The sequence below is a fragment of the Drosophila serrata genome, unplaced genomic scaffold (genome assembly GCF_035046125.1).
Source record: "Drosophila serrata isolate PLE 108 unplaced genomic scaffold, ASM3504612v1 contig_276, whole genome shotgun sequence".
Classification (NCBI taxonomy): Eukaryota; Metazoa; Arthropoda; class Insecta; order Diptera; family Drosophilidae; genus Drosophila; species Drosophila serrata.
Genome location: NW_028257174.1, coordinates 8631768 through 8650262, shown reverse-complemented (window position 1 = coordinate 8650262; position 18495 = coordinate 8631768). Strand labels below are relative to the sequence as shown.

At 43.9% G+C, this 18495-nt stretch overlaps 4 protein-coding genes across 6 annotated transcripts; all 4 read right to left on the bottom strand.

The window, feature by feature from the left end:
* Positions 1-560: 560 nt before the first annotated feature.
* Positions 561-2069, bottom strand: LOC110181964 (putative proteasome subunit beta type-2). Its single transcript, XM_020949913.2, has 2 exons — positions 1772-2069; positions 561-1709 (listed from the first exon to the last, which is right to left on the bottom strand). The coding sequence occupies exons 1-2, from the start codon at positions 1860-1862 to the stop codon at positions 1189-1191; spliced, it is 612 nt and encodes a 203-aa protein (XP_020805572.2). The 5' UTR covers positions 1863-2069; the 3' UTR covers positions 561-1188.
* Positions 2069-14875, bottom strand: LOC110181824 (brefeldin A-inhibited guanine nucleotide-exchange protein 3). 2 transcript variants are annotated; one of them, XM_086836156.1, is made up of 10 exons: positions 14721-14875; positions 14586-14643; positions 12115-12446; positions 11177-11310; positions 10003-10643; positions 9624-9944; positions 8267-9545; positions 7826-8193; positions 7326-7761; positions 2069-7259 (listed from the first exon to the last, which is right to left on the bottom strand). In XM_086836156.1, the coding sequence occupies exons 3-10, from the start codon at positions 12197-12199 to the stop codon at positions 4329-4331; spliced, it is 6195 nt and encodes a 2064-aa protein (XP_086692282.1). In that variant the 5' UTR covers positions 12200-12446; positions 14586-14643; positions 14721-14875; the 3' UTR covers positions 2069-4328. The 2 variants fall into 2 exon arrangements, with proteins under 2 accessions (XP_086692282.1, XP_020805382.2); XM_020949723.2 differs by lacking the exon at positions 14721-14875 and having other exon boundaries at positions 14347-14643.
* A 215-nt stretch (positions 14876-15090) lies between these two features.
* On the bottom strand, positions 15091-16130 carry MCTS1 (malignant T-cell-amplified sequence 1 homolog). Its single transcript, XM_020949818.2, has 4 exons — positions 16006-16130; positions 15785-15937; positions 15402-15704; positions 15091-15333 (listed from the first exon to the last, which is right to left on the bottom strand). Exons 1-4 carry the CDS (start codon positions 16014-16016, stop codon positions 15252-15254), a joined length of 549 nt encoding a protein of 182 aa, XP_020805477.1. The 5' UTR covers positions 16017-16130; the 3' UTR covers positions 15091-15251.
* Positions 16131-16695: 565 nt separating this feature from the next.
* Positions 16696-18187, bottom strand: AlkB (alpha-ketoglutarate-dependent dioxygenase AlkB). 2 transcript variants are annotated; one of them, XM_020949831.2, is made up of 2 exons: positions 17126-18187; positions 16696-17063 (listed from the first exon to the last, which is right to left on the bottom strand). In XM_020949831.2, the coding sequence occupies exon 1, from the start codon at positions 18123-18125 to the stop codon at positions 17145-17147; it is 981 nt and encodes a 326-aa protein (XP_020805490.1). In that variant the 5' UTR covers positions 18126-18187; the 3' UTR covers positions 16696-17063; positions 17126-17144. The 2 variants fall into 2 exon arrangements, with proteins under 2 accessions (XP_020805490.1, XP_086692281.1); XM_086836155.1 differs by having other exon boundaries at positions 17122-18179.
* Positions 18188-18495: the final 308 nt, after the last annotated feature.

The window sequence follows — 18495 nt, the reverse complement described above, 5'->3', positions numbered from 1 at the left end:
TAAAGTTTTTATAACTTTTTAGGGTATTATTGTTTTAGTCCAATGCTGCCTAACCAGTGAAGGAGCCATTTCCGACCCTATATATTCTTGATCAGCATTAACAGGCGAATAAATCTAGTCATGTTTGGGAGAAAACAAAGTTTTGCCATTTTTTTTGTCAAATTTATATAAGGGGTTACATCGGCAAAAATTTACAAAAATGTTGGGTTTTTTTCAATTTGAAATGAAGTATACAGATTTGTTAAGCTACTAAAAACTAGCATAGAACTGCTTTCCGAATTAAAATTAATACATTTTTGACTAAGTTATGCATTTTTTAAACTTTGATTTGTCACAAAAAAAATCACATAAAAATTTCTATTTCAATAACATTGCTGACGGTTTTATAATTTTAATCAGTGAAGGAATCATTTCCGACCCCATAAATCATATATATTCTTGATCAGGATCAATAGTAGAGTCGATCTAGCCATGTTTGGGAGAAAAAAAAATTGTTTAATTTTTCAAAATTTTAAAAGGGGTTAAATCATTAAATTAAACAAAAAATCGACAAAAAATTATACTTTCAAACATTTTACATTTAATATACAGATGTATTAATCTAATAAAAATTAGTACAGAACACCTTTCCGTTTGGAAATAAATGAATTTTTGACTGATCTATTTTCATTGCAAAGGGTATAGACATTTCGGCTTCCCGAATTTAGGGAATTTCAGGAAGTCTGCTTTTAGTAACCTTAATTAAGTTAGCCAATTTTTCCTTTCAAAACAAATTTTTTCGGAAAATAAAAAATATCATGTATACGTATACGTAATATCTCCCCAGCCAACATGGAATATCACGTATACGCACCATTACCCCGGATAAGAAAAACAGATCCTAGCATTTGAGTTATTTTATAAATTTAAATATTGTACATAATAAGGCTAATAAAAACTAACATTGAAAAGCTTTCCGAATTTAAAGTAATAGATTTTTGGCTTAGTTATGATCGATTAAAACTAAAATATTCAAACTTTGGCTCTCCGAAATTAACTTCTTTTCCCGTTTCTATTTTTTGTTCACTGTTAGTATTAACAATTTTATTATTAATTTACAGCACCCTTAGCAGCCTTCAGCTTTTTACAAATATGTAATTTTTGCCAATCGAGCAATATTAAACATATAGAAAGAGTATAAGGACTGTTCTAACAAGGTGTTACGTTACTTTTCAAGGGCTCCCCGTAACCAACCCTATTGATGCCACCTCTTTTGATTACGTATGCCTTGAAATTGAACTTATTATGGCCAAATTTCTTTATGATTTGATCAGAACAGTTTTTGAGGGCTTTATAGGCCGCCTCCTGGTGAAGATTCGGCTGGAAGTGATCCCGAAGGAGAGTGTCACAGAATTCGGGACGTGATCCATGTACCCCGTATGGTATGGAAGCCGCTGTGCCATTAGAATCAATGCAATGCAACTCGGGACCATTGATGACATCGATGCCACCGATCAGCATTGATATCTGATTATTGGGCTGACTCCGCTTATACCTGGCCAGATTTGTGCGAGAGAAGTGCACCGCTGCCTTGGGGGTCAGGCTGTAACCATTGGATACCTCGAACATGTCCAGTTGCCGGAGAATTTTCTTCTTGAATCGAAGTGATAAGCCATCTGTCAATCCCCCGAACGTTATCATAGTGTGTTGGCCCAGGGGATTCAATATGTCTAAGAATAACATATCATTATGGATATAACTTTTCTTTCATTTAATAATTTGTTATAATTACACTTTTCCTGCATCATTTCCTTATGCTCCGTTGTGGAAGTCGAAGCCATCATGACGAAACCTCTTCCCTTGATAGCCAAAATTAATTCCATTATTAGTTTATGATCTTCAGTAGAATTAATAAATAATTTTTGAAAGCTATCCTGTAGCTCAATATACTTGTATTGAAATCAAACCAGTTTGACGTACTTATCAATGATGGGAATTTCCAAGAGTCTTGGAACTTAAAAATATGAAATATATAAAATATATATAGAACACGAATAGTCTACATTTTCCGAATTAAGAAACACAGAAATTGTTTAGTAAAGTTGCGAAAGCGTTGTGTGTTTATTCTCATTCATGTTACAAATGCACTCTTGGAGAGTTATAGTAGTACTAGTTTAGCCTGATCTTTACCATCATCTTGCACTTTTGCGGCTCTGCAACTGCACTCTTCGCACTTACATTTACAAGTCAATTGAGAGATTGAGAGATAGAGATAGTTTGAGAGCTAGAGAGATGGGCAAGTAGATAACACAAGTACATAGTTCTCTACATATATATATATATTATATATATGTTTGGTATGTATACAGTATACGACAAAGCGAAAATAAATGTATGTGTATGTATATAAATTTATATTTATATTTTTATATTGTATATATATGTATGTATAGATTTGTAGCGCTGTTGCTAATAGTTTCACATATAAAAATGTTTCCTTTGTTAGACATTTACAACATTTATACCCAAGTGGCAACTATAATACATATAAGTACATTTATATATATATATATATTTTTATATATATGTAGATATATAACTCTTTGGATCTTTAAATAGGCATATATAACTGTACGTAGCTGTCTGTTTATGTAGGTATCGATATCGATATCGTTATAGCTATTAGCTTATTAGGGCGCAGTAAAAACTGATGGGCGGGGGAGCATGAATATGGGTTTATAATTCGGAATATCGGAATATATATACCCACTTCCTTAATCCCTGATATAATGAGGCGTGGGTCCTGTGAGTGAGTTTGTTTGTTTGTATGTAATGTGTATGTAGGCTAATAAGCTTCGATAGTGCAGCAAGGTGGCTAGAATTTGTTAGGTTAAGTGTTTGCTTCTCTTTTCGATAATTTCGATATTTTCGATATTTCTCTTAGGTACGCACACTGGTACAAAAGTATGCAAGTATTCGTTTTAAAGGCAGCGCGGGACTACTTGGACACACATATGTATTTTTAGTATAGGCTCTCTATGTGTAAGTTGTTTGTGTACGTGTGTGTGTGTGTGAGTTGACTAATCTTTAATGGTGGTAATCGTGGATTAATGGGCGGCACTGATTTTGTGTTAGTTAACATTCGCTATAAGTTTACATAAGTTTACATTCTTAATATTTATATATATATATATATATAGGTATATATTTTATTTACCGATCTTTATCTATATCTTTTCTCGTTTTAGGGCGGGACAGGTGCTCGCTGATACATCTTTACAATATTCGAAAAGTCGAAAAGTGCTGAGGAACGTGGGGGCGGGGAGCTTGGAGTCAGAGAGAAAAGAGGGAGGAGCATAAGGATGCGGAGGAGGGAGATACGGGGGCTCTAGGTGTGCGGACTAAGAGTGAGAAAGTCTTGACTAAATTTAATGTACAGGACTACGTTGTCTACGCTTCTTCTATATCATCATCATCATCATCATGATCATCATCCTCCACTTTCTCTAAGAGCGCGAAAAAAATATCCTATTTGCGATATCCTTGCAACGCCTGATAACATTGTTCTTCTTGTTGTACTTTCGATAGTTTTTTGCTTTATTTTTGTGCTGGCATGTTGAGCTTTTACTTTGAAATGGTTGCCTGCTGTGCTGGGGACTGCGGGCCAGAGACAGAGAGAGAGAGAGAGAGAGAGAGACAGATGGAGGGTCCTGCAACACTGCCAGTGTAACCAACATTGTATGTGAAACATCGTTTAACAAGTTAATTCATTTTTTTAAAATTGTATCCATTTTGTAACAGGCGTAAGGTAAATGTCAAAACAACAAAGCTAATCTTAATTGATATGTTCGTTTTAAGCTGAAGCTGAATCGATTTTAAGTTAAAGAGATCTTGTTGAATTTAAATTTATGACAAATAAATCGTATTAGTTATTATATCACCTTAAATCCTAGCCTTACATCGATTTAGTAAAAGCAAATATTTACCAAGATTAATACTGATTACATTTTAAAGTTAATAGTTGGCTAATTGAATTGGAAAATTTAATACGTTTACATATCTGCAAGACTCGGCAAATTCAAAACTAAATTTCATAAATTAAACACTTAAATATTAAGTTGGCCACATACTGGCAGATAGGGAGAGAGACAGACAGACTGAGAGTGAAACAGAGAGAGCATGAGATGCAGACGTAGCTGTAAATTAGCCAGGAGGAGGAGGAGGAGAGGAATTCACGGGTTTCGGGTTCAATTTCAGGAACTTCGGGAACTTCTGGAGGGGAGGACGGGATCCTTTGGTAGGGGCAGGGGCTGCGCCTACAGATCAAAATAAAACTCAACAAGCATGGCCTAAAACTGATTGACCTTCAGCTCGTTGCCCTGCAGCTGGACGAGGCGGAAGGCCTCCCGAATGGTGGGCGTCATCAGAAGCTTCAGGTTCTCCTCGGCCTCGCCGGGCAGCGACCGCAGCAGCTCCATGGACGCCACCACCAACTGAGCAAGGGCGGCTCTCTTGTAGTTGGAGTCCTTCAGTATGCTACTCGCCCGCTGCTGTTCAATTTCCGGCGATATGGATTCCGCCTCCGAGGATTTGGCCTGCCGGTTCGTGTCGAACGGATTGCTACGGCACTTGGGCTGGAATTCACTGATAAGCGTCGTCATCGTCACGTTCTCCTCCTCCTGCAGCTGGACGCACTTGCTGGGAGAGGGATTGCTGCAGGAACCGGAACCCGAACCCGAACCGGAGCCCGTATCGGTCATTTCGGCATCGCCATTGCCATTGAGCGAGATGCACATGGGCTTGCTCTGCGGATGATGGTGCAGTGGCGGCGGCTTGTGACGCAGCTTGCCGGAACCAGTCTCGATGTCATGCAGTGCCGAGTTGCTCAGGTAGAGCTCACACACAAGATTCCAGGCATCCTGCAGGCAAAATAAATACCTCACAAAGTTCTCCTTCTTCTTCACCGTGGTTGTATTCAGCCGTGAGCAGGACTCTAGGATAAAGTTGAGGTCCTCCGGACCCAAATTGTACACCACAATATCATTGAGATGCGAATCCACCAGCGCTATATAGTAGATCATCCACGAGGAGGTCATCTGTTTGTAGAGATTAGCAGCGTACTCGATGTTCGATACCTTCTGCATGAGGAACTTCAGGCCGGGCCGTGAGTCGAACTCCAGGGCGGACATCAGGTACTGCTTGACACAGCGCAGCAGGATCTCTTTGGAGCGGAAGTCCAGGTCGTAGTCGTGGCTGGGCGTAGCAGCGGAGGCTGCGTAATTGTCGAAGATGCAGGTGGACACAGCCTGCGGCACGCACTTAAGCCGCGACAGCAGCAGCTTGGCCACCAGCTGGAGCAGCATTTGGTTGGCCAGCAGGCCAACCACCAAATTCTTGAACGGTATCCGGATGACAAAGTTGTCCAAGTTCGAGTTAAAGCCATTGTTTAAAGGGTAGAGCAGGAAGGAGTAACTCCTGTCGTCCGACAGCTTGCACTGCGAGGCACTGGGCATTGGCGTCTGGCCCTGACCCGGCTCCCGTTGATTGTCCGAAAGAAACACCTGCTGCGCCAGCGCATAAATACGGGCCAACTCCTCCAGGCTGCTGTCTCGTCGGGCGGCCACCTTAACGTTGGCACAGTCACCGTAGAAACTGTTGGACTTCTCATGGAAAGCGAACGAGAGCTGGCGCAGTGGGGCTATTGTCACTGTGCAGGCCCGATGGATGGCCGAGCAGGCAATCATCCACTGCGACTCATTGAAGAGCATGCCCGTGGAGAGGATCACATGCTTAAGGCAGGACACTGAGATCCTTGCAATGGCCTCCTGTGACTGTGCCGCACACTCGATCAGGACCAGAAGCAGCTGTTTCAGGGCCAGCGTCGCTGAACCCGAAATTTTTGTGGGCGACTCGATGAGATTGGTACCGCCACCACCGTTAACGCCTCCTGCCGCTCCGCTTTTCTGCTGCTCCTCGCTGGCAGAACTGGAGCTGCTATCGTACTGCTGCCCATAGCCCTGCTGATGATGTTCCTGGACAACTGGAGAGTGCAGTTGCTGTTGCTCCCGCTCGATCCGCTCCGTTACGAACTTTAGCTTCGAGTACAGAAGATTATCCGCCGGATGAACAATCTGCGCCAGTCGCGTCTTCGTGCCTGCTCCCAGACGCCGCTGCTCTGGTACCGACTTCTCGATAAATTCCACCACCAGGTCGGTGGTCATGCAGCAGCAGTGCTTGAAGTTCTTCTCCACTAACTGCCAGGAGGCACCTGTCTTGTTGATGTATCGTAGCCAGTCTTGGATCATCGGTATCAACAGATGGTTGATGCAGTAGAAGCCAAAGTCAATGCCTGGGCTGGCCAGCAGGTTCTTGAATAGCTTGAAGATCGTTTGTAGGATTGGCGCCTGGTGGGAGTAGGGACAGACGATCAGCGAGTTCGTCAGCCCGTCCAGTAGCAGGAACCACACCTTAAGCACTCCCGACGGCTTGTCCATCTCATCGATCTTGACGATGGTGTCCTTGTCAATATGCAGCGACCGGTAGGAGATCATGTACTGCTCGTTCCGCGTCTGCAGATAGTCATTGCCGAAATACGTAAAGTTCTCCATCGAACTGGGTATGTTGGCGTCGATGATGTGCGTATATGAGATGCCCTTGATCTTGTACGTTGAGTGAAAGTTGGGGCACTTGGGCATGCTATGCATGAAGCCCAAAATACTAGAGCATCGCTCCAGGAAGCGCAACGTCTCGTGCAGAAAGTCCGTGGGACGGAATGTGTTGTCCTCCTCTTGCTGCTGCTGCTGATTAGAGCCACTTCCAGTTGTTCCATTCCCTGCTGATCCACTAGATCCATTGGAGCAGGCATTGTTATTGCCACCGCCAGAGATCTCCAGGTAAGAGAGCAGGCACAGGATGCAGTCTAAGCCAGCATTGGCGAAGACCAGCGTATTGTCAGAGTCAAGGAACACCCGAAAGATATCGATGATGTTGCTCATATTCAGCATCCGGCTTCGGGCATTGCGCAGTGTTCCGAAGAGTGGCCGCCAACCGGAGCGAATCTCGGTGCGGTGAGCCTCCACCACCTCGTATAAACAGGCCACAATCTGATCCTGCACGTCCACATCCGTGTCCATGCTCAGCAGATTCTCGAATGGCTTCAACAGCGCCTCATTGAAATGAAAATAAGGCAGTTCTGACTGCTCCACCAGCAGTGCCGTGATGATGTCGTGGATGTACTCGATTGCTCGCTTTGAGATCATCCTATCGCGATGGCAGGCGGCCTTCAATGAAAAGAAAAAGGAAAAGATAAGTTTGGAATTATATCCACTCGAATATTCATTACTTACATCCATCAGATGCGGTCCCGTAATGGCCCAGACCTTGAGCACGTGCAGCAGCGGGCGAGAGCTGCGAAATACCTTGAGCGTGACATCGCCAATGCGATGGAGGAGCAGCGACATGGGTAGAGAGTCGAGCTTCTTCCAACCCTTGCTGGGCCACCAGATGCGGCTGCCCTTGCGAGCTACCTGGCTCTTATACAACTGCTCTCGGGAGGCACGACACAGGTGCTTAAGGAACTGGCACAACGACGGCAAGCTGAGACGCTCAGCGGCGTCACCAAACAGATTCTCCGCCTGGTGAGACAGGGCGCACAGAACCTTGGAGGTGTCGCTCTGGCTAAGTAGGACCGTCTCATTGGTGCCGGAGTAGACCTTCAGAATGGAGGTAATGTTCGTGTTGGGGCTCTGCATCGGCGCCTGAAGGAAGCTATAAACGTCCACGCTGCGCAGGAGTAGATAAAAACGTTTACAAAGTTTCTAAATTATCCATAGTATCTATAGGTTACCAGGTCTCATCATCGTCAATGGGTATGGACGAGAGGTTGAGCTTGTCCTGGGCATTGCCATTGCTTAGCTTCTCGCCCGTCTCCAAGTCCCGGCGACTGCTGCCCGGTGAAGCCGATATGGCCGGATTCTGCATGCTAAAGATCTCGTGTTCCAGCTGGCTGACATGGCGGCAGACGGCAAAGATGCTTGGCCAGCAGTCGGCGCTGTAGCTACCCAGATTTAGGCCGCCTGTGAGAACCACGTCCATGGACATGGCCTGGCTGGCGGATATGCGGGGTCCGGAAGTTTGACAGACATTCGAGGCCAACAGATTGAGTATCTTGCCGGCCAAATGCTGCAGATTAAGGCTGTTGCTGAGTGTGGCCGCCTGTAACAAAAAAAAAGGGGAAAAAAATTAATAAATCAATAATTCTGGAGAGGATGCTAAGTTCAATCCTCACCGAATGCAGTCCATCCAGGCACATGGCGTACAGGGCCTCACCATTCGACTTGTTGGCCTTGGCCTTCACCCGCAGTGTACGCTTGGACAGAGCCACCAGCTTGTTGGAGGCGGAGCTAGTCTGCAGATCGCCCAATCCTGAACTGAGCACGATGACCATTGAGTCCCAGCAGCAGGTGAGCAGGCGACGGCATAGCTTCTTGGCTGCCTCACGGCGCTTGTCGTGCAACTGTTCCTCCTCCTTGTGTTTCACGTTGGCCGTTTGCAATCGTTGCCACTCCGAGAGCATCTGGGTGGCGCCCAGTCCACCCGCATCGCACAGCATGTCCACGAGAGCGCAGCGTGGACCCATACCCTCGAGCTGTTGGCGTGGCATGGCTTCCAGGACGTTGCACACCGTCACCGATTGATACAGTTCGCACAGCCATGGAGAGGAGAGGTAGACGAGGACCCCCGTATTCTGCACAGAGGTCACGAACTGCTGCTCTGACATGGGCACCAGGATATCCTTGTGCGAAGCTCCTTGGGCCACCTGCTCGTAGTATCCCGCCCGCATTAGCTGCAGGCTGAGCAGCAGCGATGAGTAAATGGCCAAGTAAATGCCATCTGCATTAATGGCGGTCAGATTGTAGTCAAAGTCCGAGAAGTTCATGCTGTTCTCCTGGCACACGGCCGATGCGAACTCCTGCATCGCCTCGTCCAGCTCCACACAGCTGCGCAGGCGCAGTAGCTTCGGCACTAGATCCTGCCGCAATGCCCTCGCAAAGTCCCGGGCATGCTGCCGGTCATTGTCGCTGTCCGTCCGTATGGGCATCACGGGAGCCTCCAGGTGCGAGTATGGCCAGCGGTTTTCCACACGCGACGTCTCGTCGCTTGAGCTGCTCGGATCATCGTCCTCGGGTCCCTCGGTGTCCCCGGAACCATTCGAGGCCGCATCCTGCTCATGGGGTGGCTCACCCTCACTCTCAGATCCCGACGACGTTTCGAACACATTCTGCCGGAACTCCACGATGGCGTCCCGATATGGCGCCGGCAGCCGGGCCATGCTCTGGTAGGTCAGCGGGCCGGAGTAGTCTGCATCCTTCAGCAGCTCATGCCGTCCATTAACCACCTGGACAATCTGATCGCTGATCATCGACTCGGTCAGTTCGCCGCTGCAGAGCACCTGCAGGCTGTCCAGCAGGGCCACCATGCATTCTACACTCGCCTGTAGGCTGGCTTCTGTGGCTGTGCCCACTCCATTGGCTCCGTAGGCACACTCCTCCATGGCGTCCACCAAACTGTACCAGGAAATATTTAAATTTTAAGAAATTAATGAAAAGAAAATTATATTTCTCCTATAAAATGTATACACTTACAGCCGGAACAGCGCCATCTCATCGCTACAGCCTTGGGCCGTATTCTTGTCCACATAAAGGATAACGGCTAGATCGATCAGACGCTCAGGACTCTTGAAGATCTCCCTCACGCAGCGCAGTGGCTCTGTGCGATTCTGTGGCGCCGGAAGTAGAAGCATTCGATGAAACAGTGCTTCCAACATGGGACGCAGGGAGCCGTGGGCGCCGGCAATTCGCAGTAGCTGAATAGCGGTCAAGTATACGCAACGGGCCTGAGGTCCATCTAATCCTGGGCCCGTGAAAAAGCCACGTGCCTCGTTCTCGATCATGTGCAGGGCGTCCCTGAGTACAAATTGAAATTTAATATTAACTATGGATTTCAGGATTCGACACCACTCACTTGTATGTAAACTTCTTGTCTAGATTAATCCTTCCGGGTGATCCTAGTGCTGCTGCAAGCGTGGGGCAGAACTTCTGCCAGAGAAAGGAGGTGAAGTGCGGATTCGCGTGCACGTTTCGTGGCAGGGCCGAGCTCAGGGTGAGGATGCACTCGGTGAGGTATAGGGAGCTATGGTTCTCGCACTTCTTGTTCGGTGAGGCATTCACATTAGGCTCTACCAGGCGACTGCAAAGCCACTGCATCACGGGTATCACCTCGTTGTAGACGGCAGAGGCCTGTGTTTGGGTCATCAGACCGGCGGGCGCAGTCTTCTTTACCTCCTCGGCCTCCTCGATGAGGAAGGCGCAAAAGGTACGCAGGCATTGGGAGGCGGCGGCCAGCGAGGCAGCCTTGGTGGCCCGCGAGCCCATCTCCCAGCATTCGCCGCAACGGGACAGGATCTCGATGAGCAGTCGGCCATTCAGAGTGCAGGCCGGAGAACAGGCCATGGCCAGGAAAAGGCGCAGCACATTTACTACGGTATCCTCGCTGCTCGTCGATGGCAGGATGCCGTTGGTGGCTCGCAGCAGCTGGGAGGGCAGCCATACAGAGTCGTCCTCCGGCTCCAGACCGATGTAGAAGCGTTCATCCTTAATGACGCGCTGAAAGTAGATAAAAGGGATCAATATATAATTCACATAACAGAAGAAAAGTGCAAGGGGTTAAAGTAAAGGCGTAGACGGGAAATCAAGGATTTTATATCGAAAAGAAAAGTTAGGAAGGGAACAAAGAGCACGAACCAGTCAGGAATCATTGATTACCATATGGTTAACCACTCATAAACAAACGTCACTTCCGCTGACCCAATGGGATCCCCAGCAATTAGCCCCGTCCCAATGTCCCACATATTCCCATATGCCACGTCTCATGCTCCACATCCCACAGCCCACATTTCCCATGTCCATTTCCCGTGCCCATTGTCCATTATCCATTGACCAGTGTGTATCTGTGTGTGCACACGGAATGATAAATCCGCTTTGTGTGCCCGGAACTTCCGGCCGGAAAATGTATGTCAGTGGTTGGTTGTGGCCATTGTTGTAAGGTCCACCTCTCCTGGCTCCCGGCTTCTGGTTCACCGTTATTCTTCCTGCCCGGCCCCGTGGCCTATAATCGCCGTATCCGGCGGTGCACTTACGTGAAGGCCATTGAGTCCCATCGTGATGAACTTGGGCCGCTTGGTGTCCAGCGCCATCTGCAAAGCGGTAAAGCAAACGGAGCGCAGCTCGTGCGACGGATCCCGATGGATGCCATGTTGCCGGTACAGCTTATCTGCAGAGGGAGGAAAACAAATTGAATAATTAATTTTATAACCTTAATAGGCTATGTTTAATAAAATTTTTTCATTTCACATTACTTGGATAATTCAGATCTAAGTGTATCAACTTCTTTTCTCCGAGTGTAAATCCACGGGCAGAATTAGCGCTAAGTCGCTACGATTAACGATTATCGCCTGAGGACGCAGTATGTAACTAATGTTGGCAGTAAAATCTGCCGCGATAAGCAAACGGATGTGTTGGAGTATGTGCGTGTGTGAAAAGAAAACTCCTCCCGCACAGCGTTGCCTACTCTTCTGCAACGCCAACGCAAAAATAACACAAAGGCCCGGCAACAAAGTCAGAAAACCAAAAGGAAACAAAGGAAAGATTGAGTTGCGTGGGAGTTGAAATGCCCTGCAGCATTAAAACGACGGTATCTTGAACTTTGTTTGCCGCACAGAGCTATGCAAATATTTTTTGCCGAAAGCAACTTTAAATATTTTGCTTTTTGTTCATTAAACACGAAGTACGAATTTCATTTTCTTTAATTTAAATTTAACAGTTCTTTTCCTTTGGAAACCCAAGTGCCGCACCGACAATTGGCAGGGCAGCGTCACAAAGGAAGTGGCAACTAACGGTAAACAACAAACACGGGCCGTGCCAACAAGAACTACGACGTTTGCCGCGACTAAGGAAGGAAGGAAATGGCGTTCTTGCATGCGCCTTTCTTTTTGCACTCCTTCGTTCCCTTGACTTTCTCTCTGTCGCCTGCACTCAGGTGAAAGGAATACCGCACTTGGGGATATGGAAAACTTACCGTAAGCGATTTGCGCCGTTTGCCGCAGCGCATTGTGCTTGGTGCCCGTTGATTCCTTGATTACCAGTAAAAAGAGGTCTTCCATATTGCCGTTCTCTTGCGCTCGCTCTCACTCTCTCTCTCTCCTACTCTCCTTGATTGCTCTGCGTGCGTGTTCGTGTGTCAGTGCTCGCCAAAAATGCCTTGGTTGCGTTGGTGTGGGTGTTTTTGTTGCTGCTTCAGGCAGTTGCGCTCGCTCCCGTTGCTCTTGTTGATGGTGTTTTTGTTGTTCTTGTTGTTGTTTCGCCCTTGCACGACATCACTGGTAATAACAACAACTCAATTAGCGCCGCCTAAAAAATGGGAGTAAAATCAATAGAAAGAGCGAAGCAGTAACGGTAAAAATATGCGTTTGTGCAAATGTGTTTACATACACATGTACAGTCGTGGAAAAATAATTGATACAGCTTAACGAGCTTGTGATTAAAGCTAAATTATTAACTTTCCGTAAAACTTATGCATTCGAATACTAGCTAATTATATTTCTTATTAAAAAAACTACACACTGGTTTTAATTAGATGAAAATATATGCTATAATACCAGAGATATAACTAATTCGCCTAAACACCCCAGTATAGGACTGGGAAATGTTGATAGACGCGTACTGCATTTTTTGTGCAAATATGACAATAAATTAATTAAAATCTTTTTATATTTATATTTTTTATATACTTTTAGATAAATCAACACTTCTATTATGCATTTCAATTATATTAATTCATTACAAAATAAAAAATAAATTGAGTAAGATAAATGTCTTATTTTTACGTCAGCCTTTTACCTGTCTGTATATTGCGAAATGCGCAGACCATATATTTGTTTTTAATACAATTAATTTTTTTACTAAAACTTTCATAAAAATATGACTTAATATGGCACATGTTAAACCCCTGTTTTATACATATATACATACTATGTATAATGAGAGGGTATGCGGCCTCTCCTGATTAAATCTTAATAACTAAAATATAAATTAAAAACTAAAACATATATATTTATATTATACCTTCTAAAAATTAAAGCAAATTATGGAGGTTGATTCACCTAATATTATTATATTTTTTTATTTATTATATTAAGTCAATTAAAAATTATGCACTTTAATAATGAATTCATATTATAAGAATGTATGATAGATGCATTTAATTTGTCCAAAAGTTTCTAAATAATATAAATATAAAATTTTTCATTTTCACATTTGTCAAAAAATGTGGTGCGTGTCCATTTACATTTCACTGGCAATTTTCTGAGATTTGACATAGCTTCGTTAATTTAGCAGATAATTTTATAAAATTAAGACCCTAATACAGTATTTTCAATAACAAATAATATTTAGCACTATTTCAATGCATAGGTTTAGCAGATTATTAATTATTAAGCGGAAAATGAAATTTAGTGGGGTGTTACTAATATTTTTTTCCATGACTGTATGTGTTGCCGCCATATGTAACCTAAAAAAAGGTTTAGCAAAATCAGCTTTAAAACGGCAATTTCCTTGAACTTCAAGAGGGATTAAGCCCAAAACATTCTGGAGGATATAGCACCTAATCTTTAGAAAGATGCAGTCCCGATCAAATCAAATTTATCCACGAAATTCGGAGGATCTCAAACGTTTCCTTCTGGAAATTCATATTCATGGCTTACATTACAAAGTAAAACAAAGATTCCCTAACATTTTCATATATTTACATATGTTTATACATATGTATATATGTATAAACATAAGTAAATATCGTTCCGGAGGACTCTATCCGGAGCATAGTTTCCTGAGAGATTCCAAGGGGATCACAACTAAAGAGCCCTCACACAAGCCCACTCGCGAGCATACAGACACACGCACACGCGAGCTCACGCACTCACTCTCTCACTCTCTCACACACATGAGGGAAAGTTACAGAGTGGGGGGCGGGCGAGTGTATTTGTGTGCTGTTTTCGCGTCATGTCACTTTTGCACTTTTCAAAACTTTGCCATTGCAATTTTGCACCTTCGAAAAGTTCAAACAGTGTGTATCCGTTTTCCTTGAAAAACTTTTTTTCGCATTCATACACACACACACAAACCCACGGCACGACAAATACGGACACACAATGCACCCAGGCTGTGCAACGGTGAATTTTCAATTCCACTCCATATGTCAACTTGTTTTTGGAGGTCCTCATGAGTTTTTACCGTTAGAACTTGTGGGATTTACCATTTCCATTGTCGAATACTGCCATAAGGCTTGCTGACTGAACTTTTGAGCAACGCAGACCACCACTTGTGGTTTTTGTTTGCTGCTCCTGCTTACTGTCTCCTACTGTTTTTCACTTTTCCTCTATCCGCTGAGTGGAAAATGTGCTGCACTTGTCGTTGGATGCGACAAATGCTGTGTGACGCGAAACGAAAGCACTTTCTCCATTTACGGAGGAGTGCGCAAAGTACAATACGTACACGAATGCGCATGTCGCCGAAGCCAGCTGTTGTTCGAGTGCCTATCGTCTATCGACAGCTGAAAAAAGCCAGTGTTCAGCCCATTTTGTTTATTCCAAAACATATTGAAGGATTTTTATCCTTACATATACTTACATACAAAATGAAAAGCTCGAAAACTTTAGAAATAGTTATTCATATTTAACTTACAGGTGCCAGGAAAACGACGATCCTTAAAAAGTTCCTATTAATTGTTTGCAGTCCTCTAAAATCTTGGTAATTCCTGTTGGTTGCTTGACAAATCAATAAACAAAAGGTATTTGGCAGTCACAATTATGACCTTATTTTCCAGGAAACACTGTAAAACAAACAGCTTTTGTTTTGCAACTTCAGTTTAAATCCCATAGGGGTCTCACAAGATTTTACCTAGCCCATTTCCACAGGTGGTTTGCGTGGCAGATTGCCGGCCCTCTTTCTCTCCCTCTCTTTTTCACTCACTCTCTCACCTCTTTCTATTATTGTCAGATTTTTAAATGCCATTAATTATATTTCGCATTGATTTAAATAGCTTAACTGACATTAAAATTAGGAGAAAAAATAAACAGGACTCAGTTGCATATCAAAAACCATTCTTTGCTCTCATGACATAGAAGACTAAAAAGTGCAAGTGCAGATTCCTCATTTCACCTATTTCACGGGCTTCGATTTCCACAGTCCGTCGTTGAGGAAGTGGTACGTCTCGATACCGATGCCCTTGTTCTTCGCCAGTCTGGGTGATTAGAAAATAAATAAAAATGTAATGTTACGGGTTTGAAATAGTTCATAATCTCCACTCACATTTCTTCTGTAGAGAGTGTGAGCAGTCCGATGGCCAGCGCATGCTCCTTGCCCTCGGCCATAATGGCCACTACAGTGCTCTTGTCTGCCGGTGTCATGCAGGCACCCGGCGATGTCAGGCCCGGACACATAACGTTGGCCCCACTCAAGACGAACCGGATAGCGCCCTTGTCCACTTGCTGCATGGTGACAAAGTAGGGGAACTTGTGCAGCAGCCGCAGCGTGGGCATCCACGGGCCATCGCGGTGGCGGAAGAACACTTGTTCGCCGGCTCCGTTCAGTAGCAGCTCGATGTGGTCATGGCTGCGGATTGAAGATCGGTATTATAGTAAGACACGGAGAGATTGGGATAATGGTACTGTGTATGGGATGACCCCTCCTACCACTTGGCGATGCGGTACGAGTCCTTCTTGGGCAGGATGAGGTCGATGTGTGTTTCTAACTTCGGGTACGCCTCTAGCAACTTGGCTCGGATTCCCTTCTGAACCGACGACTTCAGCTGCTGGATGCTGGAAATGCTGTCTTTTTCCTCGAATCTGTGGATGTTGGACCGGTATCCTCGTTAGTCTGTTCCTGGACAACGGGAGCCCTATTCTTTACATACTTTTTGAACATTTTGCACGATTTCCTCCTCCTTGTGTTTGTTAGCAGTGTTACCAGGTTTCAGTCTCGGAAAATACTCAATCGCCATCATCAGAAATGTAGTATTTTTGTGTGCCCCACAAATATTCTTGCTAACTTAGCTTTTTTCAAGCTAGATCTAGCTTAAGTGGGAAAGCTCATAAAAATAGCAGCCAATATTTGTCTTAAATATATTTAATTGTAATGTTCATTTATTTAATTTAAAAAAAATATATGTTTTTTTAGCAATAAAATTAGTTAAGCTTATTTTTCGATTCGTTTAAGTCCTGGGTTGTTTATAATTCGAATACTACCCTTGCTGTGGTTCAACCACGAATTCGAGCTAGTTTTCAATAAAATAAAACACAACAAAATTAATATAAATATTTAAAGTGCAATATCTAGCGGGTTCATTTTATTAATGTTATTAGTATTCTTTTGTTAATCCAAGTTATTTGATTTCATTTGTTTTTATTTCTCAAATATGGATTGGGCAGAATTTGTCATAAAAGTACATGACGCTTAGCATGCCTTCATGCGACCAAAAATTTTGAAAATCGAAAATTAAATAATAAATGAATTAAATTAACAATTTTAAGAAATTAATAATCTTTAGTTTGTTGTTTTTATAGTTCTACCCATGTCCGTTCCCATGCAAACTATAGTATACTTATTCAGTTTTAAAGCTACATTCTTAGCATAGAAGTCGAAATATCCGATTTCGGACGACTATATATTTGTCAATATATTTCGGAAAATTTTTATAAAAAATATACATCATTTTGCCAACTGGTAACAACATACATATTTAAGGAAGGAAATATTTTTTTTCACTCGTTTTCTGTTACCAGACTCGTTCCTTTTGTATTTTTTCTTTCTCGCTGTCTCCTGCACTCAAGTAAAACGAATATTTGAGCGATTTGCGCCGTTTACCGGTCTCGCTCTCGCTCACTTTAACTCCTACTCTCTTGATTGCTCTCAGTTTGTTCCTTGTTTGTGTTGGTGAGAGCGTTTTTGTTGCTGCTTCAGAAAGGAGGATAACTGTTGATGGGAATATTTTCTAAAAATATCTTTGGTTTTATTTTAGCTAATAACATACATACTTAATATGTAGGTAGTTTTTCAATTTAATAACAATTGTCCTGGTTTTAGTACTTGTCGTACGTTAATATTAATACGCGAGTCCACGATGTAGTCCGAAAACGGTTGCCAGAAGCTCAGGTTTCCGACATGCTCAAATAAATCCATATCCAAGGCATTCAGGTCGCCACCACAGCTATCGTCGAATTCTTTAGACAGATCACAGTTCACGGTTTTATGGTCCTTAAGGATACGCGGTACGGCGTGATAGCACAGTCGGGATTCTCCGGACATTATCAGGACATCGCCACTTTGCAGCAGAAGGGCGGTGGGAGTTTCTTCTAGGCTCCTTCCACCGATCAGGAAAATCGCACTCTGGCCAAAGCTAAACGAAAATAAGGGAGCCGACTGATTCGGCTCCGAATAGTCCACATGACCGGATAAGCTACTGCCGACGGGATAATAGTTAACTATAGCCGCTTCAGGCTTGAAGTCTTCGTAGCCCATTGTGGATGAGAACAGTCTGCACAGCAGGCTCAGATCCTCTGGGAACGGGGAGTGCATGTGATCATCATAGTGCTTAGTGTCCCAGTCGTGATGATAACCGAATGTGGTCCAACGCATGGCCACTTTGGTCCGTTGAAAGTCGTCTTTATGCTGGCACCGATGGAGCTGCTTCCACCAATCCGATCTGACCGTTTCATCGAAGAGCCTCTCATTTAAATTGACAATGTTCGGTGGCCTTGGATAATCCCGCAGGCATCGCGCTATCCAATATCGAAGACCCCTCTCGGTAAAGGGGTTTCGTATAACTAGGATTCCGGGATGATCCCTTAGTTCATAGCATTGCCAAGTGCTCGATGACTTTAGACCGGGGATTGACCGAATATTTTCCTCGTGGCAGGTATTCAAGCGGTGGGCAGTGATTCTGTCATTTCTCAATGGATCATCGAAGTTTAACACGTCGTTAAGGTCCGGGCTACTGCTCTTTGCCTTATATTGCTTAAAAATTAACTTGAACATTTCTTTAGCGAGTTAAAACAGGTAAACAAATGCTGGCAGAGCTCGCAGTTCAGCGCATTTCTTGCTAGATTTGGTATTTTTCTCATTTTTATCGATAATTTTAATATACATAATAAATCTAGCTTGTTTTGGATCTGAACGGTCTGCAATCGCAAAGTCTGATCTGCCAAAAAGGCCAGATTTGGCGGGAAAAAAGCGACAGCCAACGACAGAGAATTCTGTTAATTTACATCTACCCGACAACCAACGAGAGAGAATTCTTTTAATTTACTGTCTTCTGTTAATGAATTGTAATTTCTACATGAGAATTCTACTTCCTACATGGGAATTATACTTCCTACATGAGAATCCTAGCCCAAAAACGAGACTT

Excerpts from the sequence above, each read along its gene's own strand:
- LOC110181964 (XM_020949913.2), bottom strand. The coding sequence starts at position 1,862 with ATGGAATTAATTTTGGCTATCAAGGGAAGAGGTTTCGTCATGATGGCT. Across the intron at positions 1,710-1,771 it reads GGAAATGATGCAGGAAAAGT|ACATATTGAATCCCCTGGGC; the intron begins GTAATTATAACA and ends TGTTATTCTTAG.
- MCTS1 (XM_020949818.2), bottom strand. Across the intron at positions 15,705-15,784 it reads TCGTACCGCATCGCCAAGTG|CCATGACCACATCGAGCTGC; the intron begins GTAGGAGGGGTC and ends TTCAATCCGCAG. Across the intron at positions 15,334-15,401 it reads ACACTCTCTACAGAAGAAAT|ACTGGCGAAGAACAAGGGCA; the intron begins GTGAGTGGAGAT and ends CTAATCACCCAG.
- AlkB (XM_020949831.2), bottom strand. The coding sequence starts at position 18,125 with ATGTTCAAGTTAATTTTTAAGCAATATAAGGCAAAGAGCAGTAGCCCG.
- LOC110181824 (XM_086836156.1), bottom strand. The coding sequence starts at position 12,199 with ATGGAAGACCTCTTTTTACTGGTAATCAAGGAATCAACGGGCACCAAG. Across the intron at positions 11,311-12,114 it reads AACGGCGCAAATCGCTTACG|ATAAGCTGTACCGGCAACAT; the intron begins GTAAGTTTTCCA and ends CTCCCTCTGCAG. Across the intron at positions 10,644-11,176 it reads TGGGACTCAATGGCCTTCAC|CGCGTCATTAAGGATGAACG; the intron begins GTAAGTGCACCG and ends ATCTACTTTCAG.